This window comes from Girardinichthys multiradiatus, chromosome 12 (genome assembly GCF_021462225.1).
Source record: "Girardinichthys multiradiatus isolate DD_20200921_A chromosome 12, DD_fGirMul_XY1, whole genome shotgun sequence".
NCBI classification, from domain to species: Eukaryota; Metazoa; Chordata; class Actinopteri; order Cyprinodontiformes; family Goodeidae; genus Girardinichthys; species Girardinichthys multiradiatus.
This window is the reverse complement of record NC_061805.1, coordinates 13388806-13415556: the sequence shown is the minus strand read 5'-3', so window position 1 is coordinate 13415556 and position 26751 is coordinate 13388806. Positions and strand designations below refer to the sequence as shown.

At 42.3% G+C, this 26751-nt stretch overlaps 1 protein-coding gene across 3 annotated transcripts in view; it reads left to right on the top strand.

Annotated features, from left to right (window-relative positions):
• unc5db (unc-5 netrin receptor Db) overlaps positions 1 to 26751 on the top strand; it is a 450113-nt gene that overhangs the window by 255973 nt on the left and 167389 nt on the right. For all 3 annotated transcript variants that reach the window (XM_047381514.1, XM_047381513.1, XM_047381512.1), the window contains exons 3-4: positions 10923 to 11066; positions 16487 to 16590. In XM_047381514.1, coding sequence (XP_047237470.1) covers positions 10923 to 11066; positions 16487 to 16590 — 248 coding nt within the window. The remainder of the gene's footprint in view (positions 1 to 10922; positions 11067 to 16486; positions 16591 to 26751) is intronic.

The following is a 26751-nucleotide window of genomic DNA, read 5'->3' as shown; positions in this document are numbered from 1 at the left end:
TTTGTAAATGTTATCTTACTCAGTTTACAATTTCTACTTTTCATAATGGACCAGTTTTTTGTTACGTTGTATATTTGACATTACTTTGTCCTACCTTTTTTTCTAACTTTTTCTAACTTGCTTGCTTCCACTTGTCAACAGGAGGACCAAGGGTGGCTTTTAGTTTTTTAGTCCCCAGCACATTACATAACACTTGTGTTTAATCCAGCTGTGGGCATAGAGCCCGGAGGCTGCAAACGGTTCAAAGAAATCCCATGTGACAGCCTCTAAGCCAATGACTCAGATTAAATATGGGGAATTTTTACCCATCTGGAGCTATGTGACAGAGTGACAAACATTTCAACCAGGGTTGCTTGAAGCTTCTTGCCTAAGATGACTTACAAACAGAGTCTGCCTCTGCTTTCTGCATTCAGTGCAATAATAGTGTAGCATTTTTTGTTACATAATGTGCTATATTGTTCTGGTGTTGCTTTCTGTGCACCTACATATGCTATTGAGTGTGCTAATTCTGCTACAGCTGATTTAGCGCTCCTCTTGTTAGCAGCATTGAGCGCTTAGAACTTACAGTGCAGTCCTCTGGGGGTCTGGGATGCTTTGTTAAGCTCTTGGAGCTATGCAATGAGGAGGTGGGGGAGGGGCAATGATTTAGGAAGTGTGTCAGCCATTCTTAAGAACTTATGCATAAATAATACTCTAAAATCCATTGATAGCCGACTCAAGGCTTTCAATGCACCAAACTATTGATAAAGGATTCTTTAAGTGACTATATTTTAAATTCAGGCCATATGGTGGTCTTCGCAGTGCGAATATATGTAAGCCAAAGCAACTGCACTTTAACTCACAAGCAGATTTGGAAGCTATATACTCTCTACTATTGTTAAGCTGCTCTTGATATATACAGTGGCTTGTCAAAGTATTCATACCCCTTGAACTTTTCCACATACTGTCACATTACAACCACAAACATAAATATATTTTATTGGAATTTTATTTGAAAGACCAACACAAAGTGGTATATAATTGTGAAGTGGAATGAATATTATACATGATTTAAAAGGTGCTGTGTGCAAACGTATTCAGCTCCTAACCCCTAAGAGAGAGAGCAGCCAATTGCCTTCAAAAGTTGCCTGATGATTGTTAATGACTAAATAGAGTCCTCGTCTTCGTTGTCTTCCACTTTATCCGGGACCGGGTCGCGGGGGCAGCAGACTCAGTAGAGACACCCAGATGTCCCTCTCCCCAGACACCTCCTCCAGCTCCTCCGGGGGGAGCCCAAGGTGTTCCCTGGCCAGCCGAGAGACATAGTCCCTCCAGCGTGTCCTGACCCATAGCCTTGGCCTCCTCCTGGTGGGACATGCCTGGAACACCTCCCGAGGAAGGCGTCCAGGAGGCATCCGGTATAGATGCCCAAGCCACCTCAGCTGGCTCCTCTCGATGTGAAGGAGCAGCGGCTCTACTCCGACCCCCTCCCGGATGGCCGAGCTCCTCACCCTATCTCTAAGGGAGTGCCCAGCCACCCTACGGAGGAAGCTCATTTCAGTCGCTTGTATCCGGGATCCCGTTCTTTCGGTCATGACGCAAAGTTCATGGCCATAGGTGAGGGTAGGAACGTAGACCGACCGGTAAATCGAGAGCTCCGTTTTACGGCTCAGCTCTCTCTTCATCACAATGGACCGGCACAGCGTCCCCATTACTGTGGCAGGCTGCTCCATTTTCCCCTTACTCATGAACAAGACACCAAGATACTTGAACTTCTCCACCTGAGGCAGGAACTCCCCTCCAACCTGAAGAGGACAAGCCACCCTTTTCCGGTTGAGAACCATGGCCTCAGACTTGGAGGAGCTGATCTTCATCCCAGCCGCTTCACACTCGGCTGCGAACCACCCCAACCACATCATTCTTGGCCTCACCGTACCTGTCAGCTGCCTCAGGAGTCCCACAAGCCAACAGCTGATAGGACTCCTTCTTCAGCTTGACAACATCCCTTAATGCCTGCGTCCACCACCGGGTTTGGGGATTGCTGCTCAACAGGCACCGCAGACCTCACGGCCTCAGCCAGTCTCTCAACCTGAGTGTCCAAAACATGCGGCCAAAGATCTGACGACGCGACAACAAAGTCGATCATCGACCTCCTGCCTAGGGTGTCCATAATGAACACCATATACAAGCATAAGGGTATTCATCAGTGCACTTGGCACTCCAACTCACCACCAGGTTGTGATCAGTGGACAGCTCAGCCCCTCTCTTCACCCGAGTGTCCAAAACATGCGGCCGAAGGTCTGATGATACGACAACAAAGTCGATCATGGACCTCCTGCCTAGAGTATCCTGGTGCCAAATGCACTGATGAATACCATTATGCTTGTATATGGTGTTCATTATGGACAATCTGTGACTTGCACAGAAGTCATATAACGAAACACCACTCGGGGAGGCCATTCCTCACGATCGCGCCTCTCCAGGTGTCACTGTTGTTTCCCACGTAGGCGTTGAAGTCACCCCAGCAGAATAACAGAGTCCCCAGGAGGAGCACTATGCAGCACCCCCAACAGGGAGGCCAAGAAGGCCGGGTACTCCGCACTACCGCTTAGCCCATAGGCCGAAACGACAGTCAGAGACCTGTCCCCAACCCAAAAGCGTAGGGATGCAACTCTCTCATCCACCGGGGTAAACCCCAACACGAGACGGCTGAGCTGGGGGGAGACAAGCAAACCCACCCCAGCCCACCTCCTCTTCCTGCCACTCTGGGCCACTCCAGAGTAGAAGAAAGTCCAGCCCCTCTCGAGGAGATAGGTTCCAGAGCCCACACTGTGCGTGAAGGTCAGCCCGACTATTTCTAGTCGATATCTCTCGACCTCCCACACAAGCTCAGGCTCCTTCCCCCCCAGCAAGGTGACATTCCACGTCCTAAAGGCTATAAAAAGATTTCCCAAGCTTCAAACATCTCATGGAGCACTGTTCGATCCATCATCCGGAAATGGAAATAGTATGGCACAACTGTAAATTCTACCGAGACAAGGCCGTCCACCTAAACTTACAGGCCGAACAAGGAGAGCACTGATCGAAGATGTAGCCAAGAGCCCATGGTGACTCTGGACAAACTGCAGAGATCCACAGGACAACTATTAGTTGTGCACTGCATAAATGTGGTCTTAATAGAAGAGTGGCAAGACGAAAGCCATTGTTAAAGAAAACAATAAGAAGTCCTGTTTGCCAGAAGCCATGTTGGGGACACAGCAAACATGTGGAAGAAGGTGCTTTGGTCAGATGAGACCAAAATGTAACTTTTTGGCCAAAATGCCAAACTCTGTGTGACGGAGAACTAACACTGCACATCACTCTGAACACACCATCCCCACTGTCAAAGATGGTGGTGGTAGCATCATGCTGTGGAGGTGCTTCTCTTCAGCAGGGACAGAGAAGGTGGTCAAAGTTGATGGGAAGATGGATGGAGCCAAATACAGGGCAATCTTGGAAGAAAACCTGTTGGAGTCTGCAAAAGACTTGAGACTGGGGCGGAGGTTCACCTTCCAGCAGGACAACGACGCCAGGGCTACAATGGAATGGTTTAAAGCAAAACATATTATTGTGTTAGAATAGCCCAGTCAAAGTCCAGACCTAAACCCAATCAAGAATGTGTGGCAAGATCTGAAAACTGCTGTTCACAAATGCTCTCCATCTAATCTGACTGAGCTTGAACTGTTTTGCAAAGAAGAATGGGCAAAAACTTCAGTCACTGGATGTGCAAAGCTGGTAGAGATATACCCTAAAAGACGTGCAGCTGTACTTGCAGCAAAATCTGGTTCTGCAAAGTATTGACTCAGGGGGGCTGAATTCATTGGCACAATGCCCTTTTCAGTTTTTTATTTGTAAAAAAAAAAAAAATCATATTATAATTTTCTTTCCACTTTACGGTTGTATACCACTTTTTGTCGGCCTTTCACATGAAATACAAATAAAATATATTTATGTTTGTGGTTCAAGGTTGAAGGGGTATGAATACTTTGACAAGCCACAGTACGTCTTCGAGTCAGCTCCAATAAAAGACCAATGAAACAACCCTCCAGATTCATCCTCTTGCTTATTTAAGCCAACCCTATTCATTATAGGAAAGTGGTCACTCACAATAGTTGTGTCTTTAATACAATTCCAGGAGCAGAGTCCTGCCATAGAATCAGAAACTACAGGTCCTTCTCAAAATATTAGCATATTGTGATAAAGTTAATTATTTTCCATAATGTAATGATGAAAATTTAACATTCATATATTTTAGATTCATTGCACACTAACTGAAATATTTCAGGTCTTTTATTGTCTTAATACGGATGATTTTGGCATACAGCTCATGAAAACCCCAAATTCCTATCTCACAAAATTAGCATATCATTAAAAGGGTCTCTAAACGAGTTATCAACCTAATCATCTGAATCAACAAGTTAACTCTAAACACCTGCAAAAGATTCCTGAGGCCTTTAAGACTCCCAGCCTGGTTCATCACTCAAAACCCCAATCATGGGTAAGACTGCCGACCTGACTGCTGTCCAGAAGGCCACTATTGACACCCTCAAGCAAGAGGGTAAGACACAGAAAGAAATTTCTCAACGAATAGGCTGTTCCCAGAGTGCTGTATCAAGGCACCTCAGTGGGAAGTCTGTGGGAAGAAAAAAGTGTGGCAGAAAACGCTGCACAACGAGAAGAGGTGACCGGACCCTAAGGAAGATTGTGGAGAAGGGCCGATTCCAGACCTTGGGGGACCTGCGGAAGCAGTGGACTGAGTCTGGAGTCTAAACATCCAGAGCCACCGTGCACAGGCGTGTGCAGGAAATGGGCTACAGGTGCCGCATTCCCCAGGTCAAGCCACTTTTGAACCAGAAACAGCAGCAGAAGCACCTGACCTGGGCTACAGAGAAGCAGCACTGGACTGTTGCTCAGTGGTCCAAAGTACTTTTTTCGGATGAAAGCAAATTCTGCATGTCATTCGGAAATCAAGGTGCCAGAGTCTGGAGGAAGACTGGGGAGAAGGAAATGCCAAAATGCCAGAAGTCCAGTGTCAAGTACCCACAGTCAGTGATGGTCTGGGGTGCCGTGTCAGCTGCTTGTGTTGGTCCACTGTGTTTTATCAAGGGCAGGGCCAATGCAGCTAGCTATCAGGAGATTTTGCGCACTTCATGCTTCCATCTGCTGAAAAGCTTTATGGAGATGAAGATTTAATTTTTCAGCACGACCTGGCACCTGCTCACAGTGCCAAAACCACTGGTAAATGGTTTACTGACCATGGTATCAGTGTGCTCAATTGGCCTGCCAACTCTCCTGACCTGAACCCCATAGAGAATCTGTGGGATATTGTGAAGAGAACGTTGAGAGACTCAAAACCCAACACTCTGGATGAGCTAAAGGCCGCTATCGAAGCATCCTGGGCCTCCATAAGACCTCAGCAGTGCCACAGGCTGATTGCCTCCATGCCACGCCGCATTGAAGCAGTCATTTCTGCCAAAGGATTCCCGACCAAGTATTGAGTGCATAACTGTACATGATTATTTGGAGGTTGACGTTTTTTGTATTAAAAACACTTTTCTTTTATTGGTTGGATGAAATATGCTTATTTTGTGAGATAGGAATTTTGGGTTTTCATGAGCTGTATGCCAAAATCATCCGTATTAAGACAATAAAAGACCTGAAATATTTCAGTTAGTGTGCAATGAATCTAAAATATATGAATGTTAAATTTTCATCATGACATTATGGAAAATAATGAACTTTATCACAATATGTTAATATTTTGAGAAGGACCTGTAATGTTAAATCAGTTGCTGTACCGGTTTTTATGTTAAATCTTGTCCCGTATCCATCATTAATGCACACAAGATAACACAATAAACAACCCATTCCCATCAGTCCTGTTATCCCATATATAACTGTGTGCATTAAAGTGACTGCACCATCTGACCCTTCCTTTTAAATGAAATATAATCTCGCCCAATAAACTACCAGATAATTTCTTACATGGATCATGAAAATTAATCAACTTAAGTTTGCCCTCTTTTGTCCATATTTCTATAGCAATATATTGGAGTGTTTTCCCCTTATCTACACGTCTGTATTGCAGTCCTCTTTTTAGAAAAATCATACTTCCACCTCCACTACCCTCTTCCCTATCTCTACAAATACTATTATAGCCATTAATAATAAAGTAGGAACAGAAAGCACTGAAAGGCTGTAAACTCTTTAATTTTTTAGAATGTTCTGTAACCTCTTGATACCACGGACTTCATCATTTTTAATGTTACACTTTATTTTTCCAGGTCTTCATTAAGTGGAATGCCATAAATAACTCCTCGAGATACTTTATTTTCCCCTACAACTCTTCTACTTTTCACCCTTTTTTTTTTGCAAATACTTTCAACAAGCATAGCTTTTCTTTTTTGTTTCTCTGATTTACAAACAATTAGTAAGTTGCCATTTGTCAATGTTTTTGCCATTTTAACATCCCCTATTTCCGTTTTCAGTTCTTTGGATATTATTATTGGGCTGAGAGTAATGTTCTCCTTTTCCTTCTTGAATTTTACTATGATGTTCAATTTTTCTTTCATTTTTTAATTTGCTATGTAGACATTTTACTCCTGCCAGCTGCCATATCTGACTTTTGAACAGGCGCAATGGCCACTATGTGGGCCAGCAACATTCTGGTCCACACTCCAAGCCAGCTGGTGGCAGTAATGCACCACATTGTTTTATGCCAACCGCGGGCATCAACACATCAAAGAAGAAGAATAATCAGAATCAGAATCAGCTTTATTGCCAAGTTCGTACATACAAACAAGGAATTTGACTCCGGTACACTTTGCTCTTTTGTTCTGTTTTTGCATTACAGAATATACAAATTTACAATGTACAATATACACATATATAATAAAAAGGTGCATTTGCAACATCTGTATGCTGTTGTTTTGTACTTTATAGAATGTTCAACAGAGAAACAGCCTGGGGGAAGAAACTGTGTCTGTGGCGGCTAGTTTTAGTGAACAGTGCTCTGTAGCGGCGGCCTGAAGGTAAAGCTCTGAACAGTTTATGTGCAGGGTGTGTGGGGTCTGCAGAGATTTTAGCAGCTCTTTTCCTGACCCTAGACCTGTATAAGTCCTGGATGGAGGGAAGGTCAGCCCTGATTATTCTCTCTGCATTCCTGATTATTCGTTGCAGTCTGGACCTGTCCTGTTTTGTGGATGAGCCAAACCACACTGAGATGGATGAAGACAGGACAGACTGAATGATGGCAGTGTAGAAGATAACCAGCACCTCCTGTGGAAGGTTGAACTTCTTGAGTTGCCTCAGGAAGTACAGTCTCCGCTGGGCCTTCTTTCGAACAGTGTCTATGTGTGAAGACCATCTCAGGTCCTCAGAGATGGTGGTTCCTAACAACCTGAAGTGGTCCACGGCCGATACAGTGTTGTTGAGGATGGTGAGGGGGGTGTATGGGGGTGGTGTTCTCTGAAAGTCCACCATCATTTCCACAGTCTTGAGTGGGTTCAGTTCAAGGTAGTACCAGTGTACCAGCTGATCCACCTGCTGTCTGTATGCAGACTCATCACCGTCCTGGATCAGTCCAATGACAGTGGTGTCATCTGCAAACTTAAGGTGTTTCACAGACGAGTCCGATGAGGTGCAGTCATTTGTGTACAGGGAGAAGAGGAGTGGGGATAGAACACACCCCTTGGGGGCACCAGTACTCATTGATCTGGATCGGGAGAAGATGATCCCCAGTCTCACCTGCTGCTGTCGGTCCGTCAGGAAGCTGTTGATCCACTGACAGGTGGAGGCTGGGACGTTGAGCTGGGTGGGCTTCTGGTGGAGGATGTCTGGTATGATGGTGTTGAAGGCCAAGCTGAAGTCTACAAACAGGATCCTGGTGTACGTCCCTGGGTGGTCGAGGTGTTGCAGGATGTAGTGTAGACCTAAGTTAACAGCATCATCTGCCGACCTGTTTGCTCGGTAAGCAAACTGCAGGGGTCCAGCAGGGGGCCTGTGATGTCTTTCAGGTGCTTCAACACCAGCCGCTCAAAGGATTTCATGACCACAGATGTCAGGGCTACAGGCCTGTAGTCATTTAATCCTATGATGGTGCGTTTTTTGGGAACCGGGATGATGGTGGTTCGTTTGAGGCAGGAGGGGACCTCACATTTCTCCAGTGACTTGTTGAAGATCCGGGTGAAGATCGGAGCGAGTTGATTTGCACAGGCTTTCAGGCATGATGGGGAGATGTTATCAGGTCCTCCAGCTTTCTTTGATTTCATGCACTGAAACAGCCTGTTTACATCTTCCTCAGAGATCTTTAGTGTAGGCAGAGGATCTGAAGGTAGGGGGTTGGTTGTTTTACGGGTCAAATTTGTTCCTGAATGGGATGTGGAGGGGATGATTTGAGGTGTGAATGGCTTCTTGTCATGTCTGCAGTAGAAGCCATTCAGACGGTTGGCCAGGAGACGACTCTGTTCAGGATGGGTGGGGTGCTCCTGTACGCAGTCAGGTTTCTCAGACCGGTCCATACAGCCGAAGCATCACCAGTAGAAAGGCTGTTCTTAAGCTTCTCACTGTAGCTTCTCTTGGCTGCTTTGATCTCCTTTGTTAGTCTGTTCCTGGCCTGCCATTACCGCGCCCAATCTCCACTGCTGTGAGCTTCTTCCTTATCCCCGCGCAGATTCCTGAGGTGTGGAGGAATGTGGAGGAAGCCATGTGGGGTCCTTGAACGCAGGTTGCTAATGTCCGCTCCTATCGGTTTCGCTGTACTCGGTACGGTACCAGTTGTGTTTCCACTGTATTGCTGACGGGTGGAGCTATGGGGGATGACGCCCCGTCTCCAGCCATTAGTGTAGTGCGCTGTTAAGTTTCTAGACTGGGACCTCACAGTACAATGATTTGGTGGTGCGCAGATGTGTGATTAAAAGAAGATGGCTTTTTAAAAATATGTAATGTGAATTATGCAAAACACACATTTAAAGATGAATGGACAGAAGCATATGCTTTTCTTTTAACTTCTGTAGGGTGTAAGGTCAGTCTGCCTTATATGTTCTGAATCAGTTGGACTCATAATAAGCGAAAATCTAAAAATACATTATTAAACCAAACACAGGAACTTCAACTAAAGCTATCAGCCTGTGTCTTACGGTAGAACAGGGAGAATAAATAAACTGAGGGCAAAACATGAGAAAGCTACACCGCTGATAACACAGTCTCTTACAGCGCATCAGGGAGAATATGGGTGTTCACTGCGAGTACAGTGGATTTTAGGAAAACACAAAAAACCTTTCACTGACTGAAAAAATTTCAGAGTGCAAGGAAGCTGTAGCAGAAACACTTTTAGATGGAAAAGAAGGACAACAACTTAAGGTAACTTAAGGTAGCTAATTGCCCTGCCTGCCACATGCACAAGGAGAGCAGGACTGTTACACCAAGATGTACAGACCCAGGTTGACTGCCATTCAAAGTGCGTTTAATATTGGTACATAAATTGGATTGCACTTTTCTGTTCAGCAGATAATTTCATTGGCATATGAATAATTGATCAGTAGTTAAAAAAAAACAAAACAAAAAAACAACTCTAATGTTAATTAAATGTTAAATAAGAATGAAAGAAAATATATTTGTCAGTTTATTCAAAATGTTCACACCCCAAAATGTTTGGATGATGGAGGTAGTGGACCTCCTGCTGTTTTAGTTGGGAATTGTAGATCATCACCATGGCTTCAGAATATATCATGAATGTATTACTATTGCTAAATCACTATATGCAATATCAATATTTCAAAGTATTGATCGGACTGTAATAAATATTAACTAATTATATAAGTATCAGGCATTTAGGACCTCTGTGTCAGCAATAATTCTGGTGATTTTTGTTGTTTATGCAGCAGAAAAAGCTGCCGGAGGCCATTAAGATGTTCTGCAAAAATCGTGAAGAAAATTTGCCAAAAACACAAGGGTAAAACGTCATTGATATAAAAATAGTGTAATCCTTGTTTTCCTGAAGCTGGATATCTATCTGAGGTCTATGTCTGAAATGATTCCAAAGCAAAAAGACATTCACATTGGTTAATTAGATATTTGTTTATTTATTGCAAGCCAACATTATAGCATACTGCGTTTCCTGATAGTGTGCAGCCCCAGTCCTTACCTAAACTCACTTTAAAAACGAACATTTAAAAAGTACTGCCATTATCTTCTATGATGGACAACTAGTGAAAGCTGAAAAAGATAAAACAAAGCGAATTGGCCTTCCTGTTCTCTGTTGAGATTCTTGCTCTCACTAACTCTGTCGCACCGTGCATGAGCCATAGACATGTCTTCAAATGCTGTAGAAAATGAACCTTCCTTTCTAAATAGTTTTGCAAAGACAATATTATATGCATATTAAGTCAAATTTTTGTCATTCTTATCTTTCTTCCCCATTGTAATGGTGGTCCCACCACACTCTTCTACTTCTATATCAGGTGTGTGTATAAGCGGCACTGAAAGTCCATCCAATTGTCTGTTGCATTTTTGACAGTGAATGTTTCATCTATTAATCCATCTATTGTCTACTCTCGCTTATGCTTGTACGACATTTTTCTGGGTGAATCAGAGAAACGACTGAGAGTGGTGAAGCCTATGAATAATTTGGTGTCTGCAGTCCAGTACTTTTTCATCTTACCCAATTTCAAACCCCAACCAATGCACATTTGACCCTACTTGCCTTCTGTCTGTATAAGCTTGCAAAACATGACATCAACCCCACATAACTTGAACCTTGCTGGATTTTGCAACAAAAAAAATAAAATTCTGATTTGTTTTCAGGAATCATTGAGGTCTGGGTAATGTAGCAATTAAAAAAAAATCTAAAGTAAGGTATTCCATCCACATATAATTACTGACTGGCTTATTGTGTCTTCACTTAGGGCTGAAAGTGCGTGAGGTGATGATCAATGTGTCCCGGCAGCAGGTGGAGGATTTTCACGGGCCTGAAGACTATTGGTGTCTCTGTGTGGCCTGGAGCCACCTTGGGACCTCCAAGAGCCGGAAAGCAACTGTCCGCATTGCCTGTAAGTGTGGAGGTCATTCATTACCATTGTCACAAATTGTGAGAATTTGTCACAAAGAAAAAAACGTGAAAAACTGTTGACCTATGTTTTCATTTTAAAGATGATGTATTCTTTCATGTTATCTGTACTGGCAATAACAGTGACAGATTTGGGGAATAGTGTTTGTGCTGAGAAGTTTATTCTAGCATCTGAAGAGGATCTTTCCACACTTGAGTCTCATATCCAACTTCCACAATCATCATTTTTCAAAGTTTTGATTTAATTTATGAAAAGGCTGAAGATGTGCCCTTGTCCCACATAGAAAATCTATCCTATAATTATTTTTTTCTCATCCAAAAGAAAGTAAATTGTGTTATCCATAGATGCATTTCATTCTAAGGTCTAAGGGTGGCTTAGTCTTTACAGAATAACAGCAGCCAGGATGGGATGTGTTTTGATGTAATTCAATCATTTGTTGTCTCTCACTTGGCGAAGATCGGGTTGGAGAGGTAATAGGTCCAGGTGGGAAACCCATACATTCTGCATTACTATCCACTACCGAAAGGGGGACCTCAAGATGTCCTAAGGCCAGAAACAATATGCAATTCTTTCAGGATATTTTTGATTTGCTTTGACATTTTGGAAAATTCTCCAAACACATTCAGTGTGAGGTGTCCAGGACAACATGACTGACTCGTTTTGATGCTGAGACAGATGATGGAGCTCCTCACCTAATCTCTAAGACATTATCTGGTCATATCCAACCTGTGATGATATTCATTTATTTATAATCCATATCTGATGGCCATTGATTAGGTCTGGAACATGGACCTAATCTACCGTCAATGGTCTTTACCTGTTTTGCTCAGCTCTTTCTTTTCAGTGACAGACTGTTATTTATTACTGCAGATAAAGCCTTGATCTGTCTCTTTCCCATACTATCCTACCATCACTCATGAGAAAGAGACTAATATAATTGAATTCCACTTGAGGCATAGACTAAACTCTGCTGACTCGAGGGGAGCAGTCCACCTTCTTCTGGGTCAGAATCATGGCCTCAGATTGATCCAAGTAGGAATATATAGATACAATACATGTGAAAATGCGTTTGGAGTAAGTTGCATGATTCTCCTGTGTTAGGTGTTTTGAGTTTCTTGTCTGTTTCTTTGCATTTCTCTGTTCAGTTGTTATTCTATTAATTCTTATTAGGTATTTCTGTTACTCGTCTGTGTTCCCACTCATCTGTGTTAATTACGCTCCCTCCTTCAGTTGCTCTGCATTTACTAATTAGCCCTTGTAGCTCATTGGTCTCCATCCTGCCTCTGTATTTAAACTATCTGGTTTAATTGCTCACCACTGGATCCTACTGTTTGTAATGCCTGCTCCATGTCACTGTTGTCATGTCTGTCTCATTGTCCATGTTCTGTGTTCTTTATTGTAAGTTCTTTTCAGTCAGTCAGTCATTTTCTACCGCTTATTCCATAGTGGGTCGCGGGGGAGCTGGTGCCTATCTCCAGCAGTCTATGGGCAAGAGGCAGGGTACACCCCGGACAGGTCGCCAGTCCATCACAGGGCAACACACAAACAACCATGCACACACTCATTCATACACCTAAGGGAAATTTAGAGTGACCAATTAACCTAACAGGCATGTCTTTGGACTGTGGGAGGAAGCCGGAGTACCCGGTGAGAACCCACGCATGCACGGGGAGAACATGCAAACTCCATGCAGAAAGACCCCCGGTCGGGAATTGAACCCAGGACCTTCTTGCTGCAAGGCAACAGTGCTACCAACTGCTCCACCGTGCAGTTCTTTTCAGTTCTTTATTAAACATTCAATAACTCACCATGCTTTTCCTACGCTCCTGCTTGCACATTGGTCCTGCAAAACACCGGCTTACTATGACAGAAGGATCCAGTCCTTTGGACCGAGCAGTTAGTCGAGCCTCAGAGCCAACCTCTTGGATCCAGCAGTAGGAGGAAGAAGCGAAAGCCTTAAGCTAGGTTTATACTTGACGCACCGAACAGGGCGCTAGGGTGCGTGCAGCAACAGTGATGCAATCCCCCCATCCCCACCCCTGCACGAGGCCCCCGCGCCTGGTTGTGCACCTCTGAAATTTGCAATTTGGCGCAGACCGTACGCGCCGCTCTCCATTCAGAATGAACGAAGTTGAAGGTTCAGATATTTCACGCACAAACAGATCACTTATTCATGACAGAAGGAAGAGACTAACATAACATAAAAACAACAAACCAAAAAGGTGAGAGAAATGTGAGATGCAACGTTATTGTGTGCATTAACAAGCTTTTTTATTGGTAAGAGTCCGAAATTGTATCTAGGTAGAGTTTTAGATTGTTTACAAAGAGGTTAAAAAGTGGTTACCTCTTCAATGTTTTACTCTTGTGAATCTGAAACTTTACAAGAAACAGAATCATGCTGATTAGAAATGTCGATAGTGTACACAGCCAGGTGTTATGTGAAGCGCTTCTTCTCTCTTTTACTAAATTTCCACTGGTTATCTAGCATAACCATAACTTTCCGGGGTTCCAGGCTGGTGCTCTTGCCGCCAGGGTACAGGCCCCGGCGATATATCTCCTCTCCTCCTTGCTACCTTGCTACTGGAAATCGAGCTCTCTCCACTTGGGTCGGCAGGGATCCAAAACACAGCTCCAGTCCCCACCATCCATCTCAGCACCTCCTATTTTCCCCTCTTCCCACCGAAGGCAACACCATCAATGAGACAGTCCCATTCCAGAAAGTCTGGCTGACGCCTCCTTTTCTTCTCCATAGGGTCACGTGAATGCCTTCGTTTTTATTCTGAAAGATCGGACTGACACCTCCACTCTGTTCCTGGAGGGTCTGGCTGATGCCTTCGGTCCTGCTCCAACCTCGCCTCAGGCTTCTGCGCTGCTTTGCAATAAACAGCAAAGAGCTGACCTCTTCCCTTCATCCTTGTCTGCAGCAGCAGATCGGCAGAAGCAGTGGCACTCACTTCTGTCACTGTGTCAGTTGCAGCAGCTCTCTGGATTCCTATTTTGCTGCGGAGACTCCTCTGGTTCAATCATCATCATTGCCATCAGCATCTCCTGCTCCACCATTATCATCACCTCAAGTTCCTGTTCCTGAGTTCCGTGAGGGGTTCAGAGATGAACTGCCTCCTGTTCCTGAGGGATTCGAGGATTTACTGCCTCACACTCCTTTTTATGTTGCTGCCGTTGGCCTCCAATGCTTCATCTCTGCCGTTGTCGGTCTCCAAAACTCTTGCGCCTCAGATCTTCAGGGCTCCGTCCCTGTTGCCTGCCTGCACTTTGTGCCTTGTTTTGTTTCTAGTCCTCCTTCCAAAGACCCCTCCACCCACCCTGTTCAGGTTGTTTTTGTTTTCTTTCATTTCAATTCTATTATTGAATATTCAACTAACCCTGCGGCACCCAAGCTCCTGCTTGCACGTCGGTCCTACAAAACTCCAGCGCACTTTGACATATGTTTAAAAATTATTTGTTCAAAGTTGTATTTGCTTCCCTTCAAAGTAAGAGGGAGCTTTCTACAGCATTGGCATGTATTGATTTAGTTGCAGAACATAAAATAAAAAACTGTGAAATATGTTTGGTAGTAGGATACTTTAACAATATATGGAGAACAAACAGGGATAAAAAAATGATTCTTAAACTTTATTGGTTTTGTTCATTATGTATGACGCTGATAAAGAAAGAGTACAAAAGTAAACTTGTTGCCAGTATTCAATTATCAGTGTCTTTTATCACCATATTGGGATCAGTGTGAAAATGGTCTCATTGTTTAGAAACCTTATTCAGTGTGTTAAAGTGTGGCCTTGAAATGTTCCCCTTGATGTGATCAAGGTCCCTGCTAAACTTTTGTTTATTCTTCTGGAGAAGTGGGGGAGTCAAATTAAATTCACAATTAACACAGGGAGCGTAACAACTTTGCACACAACAAGATCTCGCGATGTTGAAAAAAACTACGAGAAGTCTCACAAAGCACTATCCTCTTTCTGTCCTTTGTCTGGTGAATTAAATGTGAGCTGTTATTATAAGCCCTGGACATTAAGTTTTGATACCCTGCATCTATGTCTGCAGCTATTTTTTTCTGGATTTAATAACACTGGATCATCTGTGCTCCCAGATCAATGAACAGAGTTTCTTTAAGACATAGTTTGTGATTTGTAAAATCTTTAGTCATAATAACAGATTAAATTATCATTTGTAGTATTTTTCAAAAACTTGCTTGGTTCTTCCCAACAATTTGAAAAGCTCAAACCATAGGGGGAAATGCTCTAAAAACATACCTGATAATATGCATTTTGCACTTTAAAAATAGCCGTTTTAATGTATTAGGTCATGAACATGTAGGGTTTGCATTATTCATGGTGAAAACACAAAGCCTGTGAAATTAAAAGCTTTCTATGTTGAATACAGCAGTGATGGTGGACATGGTAGGATTATGATTGGAAAAGCCATGTTTATCTCAAGTCAGTAACTACTCTGTTACTGTGTTGCACTTAGGAAAACACTCAGGAAGATAAGACCAACAGTTCAAATTGGCAGAACATTTCAAAAGGGGACATTACTTACTTTCATCCACTGTTTTACACAACCACTATGTGAAAACAGCAAGCATTATCAGTTTACCACTTTTTGAGCGGGATTCACCAAAATTCTCTGACAATGTGTTCGTCTTCTAATGAGAAACTTAGCAACAATACGTCCCTGTTTAAATTCCTGCTTTAATTTGGACTAGAAATTAAAAGTTCATTGAGCTGACATTATCTCAGCACTAACTGAATTAGTTTTATCAGCAATGAAACAGTCAATTCCCAGACCCCAGTGGCGCCTGATTGTGTTAGGCACAATCAGTTATTCACAGCCTCTGGTGTCTAAAACCAATACTCCCACTCGAAGATGTTAGGGGTTATCTGAAAGCCCTCCTCTGTATTGAATGCATTGTTTTTACTTACTGGAAGCAGAGAAAAATCATATACTCTTAATATCACAAGAAAAAAGATTTTTAAGTCCTTTCAAGAATGAAAATGGTCAAAATCTTTATCTGCCACACTTTGCACATCATTGTGTTTGCACTAAATTTGGTACCTACTTATCTACAAGCTGTGGTCAGGGTTTGACTGTAGGCTCTGCAGTTTCTTTTCTGTATTGTGATCTCTTATATGCAGAGAACCATTTATGATCCTAAGAGTGCCTGAAACCTATTCATAATCAATTTCAGAATTGAGAAAAGCAGGCAATTTAAACACCATTTCTATGTTTGAAAATGGGCTGACTAAGATCCATCACCAGAGCACCTTGGGGACTGTGCAGGCTGGAGTGGGTTTTGAAGGTCGTAGGCTTGCAGATCTGCTGGATCTGAAGGGGACTGAAGACCAAGCTGATCATGACACTTGACACCTGCTTTTTATCTCCCTACACAGATCTGAGGAAAAACTTTGAGGAGGACCCCCAGGGGAAGGAGGTGCCAATCAATGGAATGATTGTGTTGCACTGTCGCCCTCCAGAGGGAGTGCCTGTATCTGAGGTAAGGCTTTCACTCCTTGGCTCCTTCTGTACTGAAACTGAAGAAGTTTATACTCAATCTGAGTAGAAAAGATCTGGATCTATACTCAGTGAGGGTGACTGTTTAGCACCTAAACAGTCAATTCTGCATTCTACTTCCTGGCCTTAAAGAGGTTCATATATTAACATTAGAAATGAGCTATAGGTAAATAACAGTGTTTTTTCCAAAGTGTGTGTGTATTTTCTTTAAATATTTTTTTTATTTCAGTTTATTTATATACCGCCAATTCACAACACATGCCATCTCATGGCACTTTACAAAGTCAATTCAATCAGGTCATACAGATTTCAAGTTAGGTACATACATTCCAATTGATCCTAATTATCAAAGATTGCAGTCAAATTCAGTTTATTATTCAAATTGGTTAAAAAGTTTTTCCATCTATGGAAACCCAGCAGATGGCATCGAGTCAGTGACTTGCAGCATCCACTCCTCCTGGAAGAGCATGTAGCAACAGTGGACAGTTTTCAAACTCTAGAGTATGAAAGAGAGCACATATAGTAAGTCACAGTAACAGCTCACCCATTAGTTATATCTAGAAGAGAGACAGGGTTAAACACTGAAAGACAGGGTGTGTTTCATCTGTAGAAGGAGAACATTAAGTTGTTGGCAGCAGCAGCTCAGCCGATGTCCCAATCCAGGAAGGTACCACAGCTACAAACACAGAGCCAGACCAGATGTAGTTTCTAGGAAGAGAAAAAAGAGAGAGCATAAAGTTAAAATCTGAAATAACACAAACGTGGAGAGGGGTATGAGATTGAGCAGAGTGAGGAAAAGTGGTCATTATGTCCTTCAGCAACCTAAGCCTATAGCAGCAACTACAACATAGCTCAGGATAATCTAAGCCACTCTAACTATAAGCTTTACCAAAAAGGAAAGTTTTAAACCTAGCCTTAATAGTAGACATTGTATCTGCCTCACGGACTAAAACTGGGAGCTGGTTCCACAGGAGAGCATCCTCATGGATCTGTCTCCCATTGTACTTCTAGAGACTCAAGGAACTAAGTGCTCCATTAGGAATATATGGAACAATCAGATTTCTTATGTATGATGGACAGCATTGTCTGATAATGATCTACTATAATGAAATGTTCTGTCAGGTGTGAAGTACTCAGGGTAAATTAAACTCAAAGGTTAATAAAAAAAGGTTAATAACCCTGTCAGACAGGACAGGGTTATTAGGAAGTATTATTATTTCTTTACACTCAATGCTAAATGTCAGCACAACGTCCAGAAAATGAAGATAAAGGTGGGTAGGTTTGCTTATGTTTTGACCAACGCCAATTGAGTCTAAGATAGCATCAAAGGCTATATTTAGGCTTTCACTTTCAGTGAATGTTAAAATCCCCCCACTATAATAACCTTATCTGTATTTAACACTAAATCTGATAAATAAGTCTGAGAACTGTTCCAAAAATTGAATGCCTGGTAGACGGTACAAAACAACAAACAGAATTGGTTTTAGTGCTTTGCTATTTGAATGAGGAAAACTAAGGATTAAATATCATATTAAACTATTATATTATAAATATAATAGTTGAAGCTATTAATTGGTCTGGGACTAATCAACAAATCAGACTGAAAGATGCTTGCTACTCCTCCTCCTCGCCCAGTATTTCAAGGTATGTGAATATTTAAATAATTAGAATTAGTTGACTTGTTTATACTAACATAATCCTCTTGCTGCAGCCCGGTTTCTGTGAGATAAAATAAATCAGTCTGATTGTCACAAATAAAGTCATTAACTAACAAAGTCTTTGAAGAGAGAGATGTTATGTTCAATAAGCCACATTTAATTGTTTCATTTTTATTTTTAGTCCTAGTTGTACTTATTCCTATGAGATCTTCATGGTTTCCTCCTTTTAGATTATTTTTTAATCCATTCAATTTTGGCCATGGGGAAGAAACATGTCTTAATAGGGTAATGGGTGGGTAGCAGTACAAAAGCTCCAGAGAGGAGTGTTAACCTACGACCCTGATTCTTGGTCAGAACCCTGGGTTTTCAGAGTTTTGGAGAACTAATAAATTCGGCCAGATTCCTAGAAAGAAGAGCTGCTCCATCCAAAGTGGGATAGATTCCGTCTCTCCAGATCAGACCAGGTTTTCCGCAAAATGTTCACCAACTATCAATATAGCCCACATCATTTTCAGGACACCACCTAGACAGCCAGCGGCTGAATGACAGCATGCAACTAAACATGTCATCACTGGTTAGATCACGGAGGGGACCAGTCCGACATTGTTTTGGCAAACTTACACACCGAAGCAACACAATTGCCCCTTTTCCACTGGCTCGTTTTAGCCGGCGCGGCTCTGCACCACTCTATTTTGCTCTACTCTGGACGACAACTGTTGTGTTTCCACTGACCAGCCAAGCAATGGGGGCTGAAGCCCTGCCTCCAGCCATGAGTTTAGTGCACTGAGCTGCTATTAATGTTACTGTGTTAGATTGTCACATTAAAGTAATATGTGTGAAATGATAAAAAATAAATAGAAAATAAAAACATAAATAAATGAAATAATAACGTTTGTATTAATATATATGCAAGAATGTTTTATGTTTTTTATGTCTAAAATGATCCACTAGGATAATTATCTGGACCACAGCCCAGCCAGAACTTATAAAAGAAGGCTCAGGGGTTCTGATGTGAGGCACTAGAAGCAGAGAGGAGAGACGCTGCTGTCTGGACTGATGAAGCTCCAAAGTTATAATTTTGAGCTTTATGAGAAAGTTTTTGTCTTATCCATGGCAATAACGAGGACAAGGACTTGAAAGCGCACAAGGCGGACTTATGACCTTTGAAGTTAGTTTTAGGTTGGATATTGCATATTCGTGCTCCGTAGATTCAGCAGGCTCGTCCTCCCGTTGGGTCCAATGCAGGCAGTCTGATTATGGGCAGCTGCTCTCCGCCTGCTCCCTCCTACTGCAGACGCTGGTTCGCTTAAGGACCGTCAATAAATGTCTGAACCAAACACGTTGTTTCATAGTGGTTGTTTTGTGTGTTTTGGGGGAAATGTTTGTGCCTCTGAACAGCTGCTTTTATTTGTGATCAGCTGATTTAGGATGTAATTAAATACAGCGCTCTTCCTGCCTATAATTCAGAAAGCTGATTTGTTCTTTTTCTTTTCTGTCAGCCTTCAGGCATGGTTTATGACCCGTAAATGATAAAATTACATGTTTGAATTGCTCCAGCCACTGTGGTCCTTAATATTATTGTAGTTGCTCTTGAGTTTTATTAACTTTTCCCTGCACTGTCTCAGAAAAAAACCTTCTCATTTCTCCTCCTCCCATGGCCAATCACTGAACAGCAGTCTGTTCATGTCACATGTAGTCCCTACTCAGCCCCGGTCATACCTGCTCATGAGCAGGGACCAAAAAAGTAGATACCAGTATGAAAAAACTGTAATGGAAACGCTCGCATAGCGAGCTGAGTGGAGTCGAATAGGGCCAAATCAAGCCAGTGGAAAAGGGGCGTAACTTTGGTGACCTCCAATTGGCATAACCGGGTGTCATTACCGCCAGCGTGAATAACAATCTTGCTGTATTTACACTTATCCTTAGCCAGCAGTTTTAGGTAGGATTTGATGACACCTGTTCTGGCCCCTGGCAGACATTTGACTGTGATTGCTGGTGTCTCTAGTGCCACATTTCTGACTATGGAGCTGCCAACTACCTGAGTTGGCTTTTTAATCTGTTAGAAACGCAGAGGGGTTGGTGGTGACCCGTGGGCTGGGATCTAGGACTATGCTTTCTACATACAGTCATCCAGCCGGCCTGAGGTCCCGGCTGCGCGGACTCTGTTGAGGACTGCTACAGGGAGCTACCCTCAGTGGCTCCGCACTAGTGCTGGTTTTTCAACAGCAAAAGCTGGGCCTCCAATTCCGACACCCTCGCCTCCAAAGCTACAAAAATGCTACATTTATTAAGAGTACCATTATCACTAAAGGAGGCAGAGGAGGAACTGAACATCTGACACAGAGAGCAGGAAAGAGGAAGAGACTCAGAGACGGAGAAATAACAGAATACGTAGCCATGGTGAAGCTAAAGGTAACGCAAAGCTAGCGACCCTTTACCACTACGACAAGAACCGTGTGAAATACAGAGGGTCCCCAAACGTTATGTGCAACAACAGAAAATGGGTTTTAACATGCTTATGTGTTAGAATAAGTGTGACATGTCACCGTAAAGAGAATTCAGATCAAATTGAGAGAGCCTTCACACACCAAGCAATCCACCGAGTGCAACAGTGAAAACAAGCAATGACGCAATATAACTTACCACGTACCAATCACTAGCGTCACCAACACACCGTGTGTGTGTGTGCGTGTGTGTGTGTGTATGGTGTAGGTGTGTGAATGGGGTAGCAGAGGATTTATAACATAAATATTACTCAAATCTTTTATCTACATGTGCAACATGCAAAATAATCTGATGCCGTAACAATACATTGAAGTTAGTATCAGCTTAAAACATGTGGTCTGAAATTGATCAAGTCATAAAGTGAGTGATGTAGTTGAGGTGAATAACTGGGGGTGTCCCTCTGAGATTATTGATATTTGTTTCTGTCATTCATTATATTAGGCTGTTTATTTTTTTCTCTTTTTCTGAGACTTTGTACCAGTGATCACCAGAAACAGAGAAGAGGACTCAAGTCTTAAAATCACACTTCAGTCAAACTTAAGTTGACTTCATAAAAATAGACTCAACAATAACTTGTGCCATAAAGACTCCAGGCTTTACTTGGACTGGTGGTCATTTTAAATCAGGCATTCCAAAGACGAAATAAAAAGCAATTTGTTTGACTCAATTACAAATTAAAATCAAGACGTGGTAATATCTTTTTATTATTTTATTTTGAACATAAGTTGTTATATAAATATATAAATTACTTTTTAAATAAAAAAAATGAATAAATGAAAGTAGCCTACACCTGTTCAGAAACTTAAGTGTGTTAAATTAGTATTCAACTAGTATTCAATTAGAACTCTGGCTACTTTCACAGAATCGTTCATTTGGCTCAGCTCTCTAAAAAGAGACAGCTCTTTCGGCTCCCATAGTTTTTTTGGCTGGAATTAATTTATTGCCCACAATAACATAAATACAAATGCAAAATAATTATTAATTTAAAATGCAGTGATACCAATACACCAGGAGACAGGGAGTCTCATTTTCAATATGATTCCAGTGACTACAAATCTATGCAACCACATTGAACACATTGAACACTTTACTAGGCAGCAACATGCCCCATTAATTATAACAATTATAACAGCAGCCTTGCTCATGGTGTTGCAGCGCTACTACTGCAGACAGAGATGCCAACACTAATTTTGACCAATCACGTATGGTTTGAAGAAACCAAACACAGCTGAAACATCACGTCTTATAAACACTGAAAAGTTGTACGACTGACTACATGTTACATAAAAAATACAGAACTGCTAAAAACAGTCAGTTTACACTGTTGAAGCAAGTAGCAGCCATCTTGAATGTGGAAGTTGGTTATGGTCTTATTGCTCCGACTTTCTGACTCATAGTTCTGACTTTGGGGGCTTTCTAGTTGAAATTTCTATTTACAAATTAAATGCGACAAAAAAGAGAGAGAGAGAAGCAGGGAAAAAATGGCTCCCAATCAGAAGCCGGCTCTAAGAGCTGTTTTGTTTGCAACCGACACATTACTAAAAACTAGGCCTGAGGACAAACAGGGCAGAATAGATGGCATGTATTTGAACAAACCTTTGTAAACACTTCTGCATTATTTATCTGTTACCTTGTGACTCAAGTTAAATTTGAAATTATATAATCATGTTAGCTCTGCTGCAGCGAGTCTCTCATTCACACGGGAGGCTCTTGAACCTTCTCTGGTGCCTGCAGCTTCTGTTGACATCTTCAAAGAAGTATTAATTTAGTCACCGAGTACATATGAGACAGGATACATTATTCTCTTTTTAACTGGTAGCCACACTGCCCTGCTCCAGCTTAAACATGCAAATGTAGGGACCCTCCGCCTTTATTATATTATAACACAGCGTAACCTTACGCTTAACAATGTAGTGCCGACCAAATACAAAATATAGCAGTGGTAAACATTGTACTCAACACGCCCACTCGATACTATTTTCCAAACATATAAGAACCAAATTTCTCAATTTTGGCCCTTGTGGCAGATTTTGTGAAAACATCTGTGACCATCTTATCTGTCAAACAGTAAACTATAAACAGTTTTACCCTGCAATACATTTGACCTTATGAAGTGATATTTAATGTCCACATGTTTGCTCCTTTGATGATTCACCGAGTTTTTGGCAAGTAGGATAGTGCCTTGGTTATCTTCAAACCATTGTTTTATGCACAAATCTGTGGTACATATCCTGTTGTAAGATCCTGGGTTCGACTCCCGGCCAGGGGTCTTTCTGCATGGAGTTTGCATGTTCTCCTCGTTCATGTGTGGGTTCTCTCCGGGTTCTCCGGTGTCCTGCCAGCATGACTGTTAGGTTCATTGGTTTCTATAAATTGCCCTTAGGTGTGAATGAGTGTGTGCATGGTTGTTCGTCCTGTATGTTGTCCTGCGATGGACTATCGACCTCTCGCCTGTAGAATGCTGGAGAAAGGTATCAGCTCCCCCGTAACCTAGTACAGAAGAAGCGGGTATAGATAATGGATGGATGGATATATCTATAACTGTAGTTTGGTGTTAAACTTTTCATAACACAACTCAGAGTTCTTAGTCCCATGTAAATATCTGTATATTGTATTATATATGCTTTAAGGCAGTCATGTGTTTCTCTCTAGGATTAGACATATACTGTGACAGTCTACTCATAATCCAACTAATATCAGGCCTAGTGCAGGTCATGATGTAGATTCAATTCAGTTCAAAAATACTTTATTAATCCCAAAGGGAAATTAAATGTTGTTGTAGCTTAATTATAAAGGTTTCTTCAAAAAACTGTTGTAGATGCTGATGGCTGTGATCAGGAAGGATCTCCTATAGCGGTCTGTCTTATAGCAGATCTAAAGAAGCTCCTGACTGAAGTCACTCTGATGTTGTACAACAGTCTTTAATGAAGAGGATGCTCACGGTTCTCCATAATGTTCTTCATTTTATGAAAAACTCCCTCTTTGCATAATGTTGGACCACTGTCTTCTACTACACCTCCCAGCATGCATTGCAGTTAACAGGAAATGGGGCGTCGCAGTTCTGATGTCACAGTGAGCTCCACCATTGCTTTTTCTTCCACTGGAAACCGAGACGTGGTTACCACACAACGGAGGCACGCATCATTCTGGAGAAGAAACTCACACGTGGGTTTTCATTCATTCTCCTCACTGGCCAAACTCATGAGAAGCTCACCCAGCAAAAAGCTTACTGGGATAAGAAGATCAGTAGGTTTACCTTTCTGATGAAAGGCGTGGACCTGACATGCAGCTCAAGAAAAACCCACGAAGGTTTTACAAAGAGACAAAAATTTTCCTCTTTGTTTTTGCTCCAGTCAACTGCTGATGATCCATCATATTTTTCCCCTTTTGCCAAAGGAGGAGAAGCCAACCGTCCTTGAGTTTGTTATGGACACCTAACAACTCTCCCCTCTCTCTCCCCTCTACTCACTGATCCAGAGAAGATGACAACAAGTTATCCGGTTCTTGTTTTATTTCTGTTAGTACGATAGAAATAGCTTGGGCGGGATAGAGTAGGTTTTTAGGGCGATTTAGAATCGCCATTTATTGTTGGCAGTCCAATGTGTTTTAAGTTGTATGTGCATGCAAAGTCTTATTGAAGCTTTGATTGCTGTTGAACTCTGAAAGCCACCATGCTTTGAAGCTATGTGAGTCTCACTGTGCTTTTAACCCCTAAGCGCAGACTCAGGTGAACTTAAAAGTTGGACTGTTAGAGGTTCTCAGAAGCCTTGAAGCTGCAGCTAGAACCTCATGGTGGAACACTCACTGTTCCATTGTCTTCACTCTTAGTGTTTTTCCACTGGTTGCCGCCTTAAAGTTTTACCACACTTTGTGTTCACTGAGCTCCCACTTTGGGAGTTTTATGACTGCAGGTTGGTGGAGACCACTCCTGAAGGGCTGCCCATGTGAATGTATTGCTGTCTACTGGTTACATGTCCCACATTCCAAGTAAACTCAAAGCTTTGTTCCATTACCATTTTTGACCATAAACTGCTGGTTTGACTGTCATAGACACTCAATGTTGTTTTATCTTGGTTGGTTAGTTATTTTACCCCTTTTTGTGTAGAGTTTTGCATGCTTGATTAGATGAAGATTATTAAATCAGAACAGCAAAGTGTATCAGGGCCGTTGATTAAATAAATGTTCACATAGATAAAGAGAAAGCGTTGTTTATTTTGAGCAAGAGTGATTTATCTGTCAAAATAAGGTCAAAATTCTTCCACCTTCGGTGAAGCGGTTAATTAAACAGTGACATTTAGCATGGTTTTGGTTAATAATTATCATTATTAATGATAATTTTGTAATTGTAATTATTAAGGGCTTTGAGCCCTCTCCAGAGGTTCCAGGGGAGTCCCCAGAACAGAACCAGGCTTTTTATTAGCTTGTTGAGCTTTTTTAAGTTATGGCTCTGATGCTACTACCCCAGCAGATGATGGCAGATAAGATCACACTCTCCACAACAGTCTTATAGAAGAAATGCAGCATATTGCTGCAAACATTAAAGGTCCTAAGCTTCCTTAAGAAGTGCAGTCTGCTTTGTCCTTTCTTGTAGATGGTTAACCGTTGCATGTCCACTCCAGTTTATTGTCCAGGTGAACATTGAGGTAGTTATAGTCCTCTACCACCTCCACTTCTTCTCCCATGATGGAGCCAGTATTTGACCTATTTCTGTTTCTCCTAAAATCTGCAATCATCTTCTTTGTTTTATTCACATTCCAGACGAGATGATTGTTTCTACACCATGCCACAAAGTGGTCCACCAGCTCCCTGTACTCAGCTTCTTGTCCATCTCTGATCCACCCCATAACTGCAGAATCATTAAGTATTTCTGCAAATGACAGGAGTCTGTCTTGTAATGGAAGTCTAATGAGTTAAGAATGAAAAGGAATGATGAGAGTACTGTCTCCTTTGGTGCTCCTGTGCTGCTCACTACCTGGTTAGACACACATCCCTTCAGTCTCACAAAACTTTGCTCTGTTTGTCAGGTAGTCTTTGATCTGGACCTGCAGGAGATTGTTGAGGCCTCCACCTATTTGTCAGGTATTCTTTGATCCAGGACATTGTTTAGACATCCACCTCTTCTGGAGTCTTCTGGAGTTTCTGACAAAGTAAAACAGGTTGAATGTAGTTAAATGCACTGGATAAATCACAGAAAATGATCCTCACAGTGCTGCTGGCTGTGTCCAGATGACAGTGGGTTTGTTAAAGCAGGTCTATGATGGCATCTTCAACTCCAACTCCACAGCAAAAAGAAAACTAAGGGGGTTCTGATAGTTTATTGTTTGCTTACTCATGTGGGCCAACTGGAGTCTCTCTAGGACATTTAAGATGTGGGATGTTAGGGCAACAGGTCTACAGTCAGTGAGATGTGGTGGGTGAGTTTTCTTTGGTACCGGAACAAGACAGGAGGTTTTCCACAACACTGGAACCAGTGGGCCAGGCTAAGGTTGAAGTGGTGCTGCAGAATTCCACAGAGCTGCTCTGCACAGGCCTTCAGGACTCTAGGGCTGACACGATCGGGACCTGCAGCCTTATTCCGGTTCAGTCTCTCCAGTTGTCACTTCCCCTGACTTGTTGAGACACACAGGTGGAAGGTGGACGCAAAGGGAGCTTCAGCATCTTCTGATTTGGTTGAAGACAAACATGTAGAAGCAGAAGGGTCCATGGTTGAGGTGAAAGATAAAACATTTGAGGTGTGACAGGAAAGCTGTAGGTCAGAGGAGGGTGGGATGTCTGTTTGGCTGTGAGCAGGAGAGGAGGGTGCTGAGCATGTTTCTGAACTTAACCTATTGAAGAATGTGTTTAGTTCATTGCTTCTATCCAGACATTTATCGATCTGATCATCTTTCTGCTTGAAGCCTGTGACCTTCTTCATCCCTGACCACACTTCTCTGATATTATTTTGTTAGAGCTTGCTCCCCAACTTCTTTTTTTACACTTCC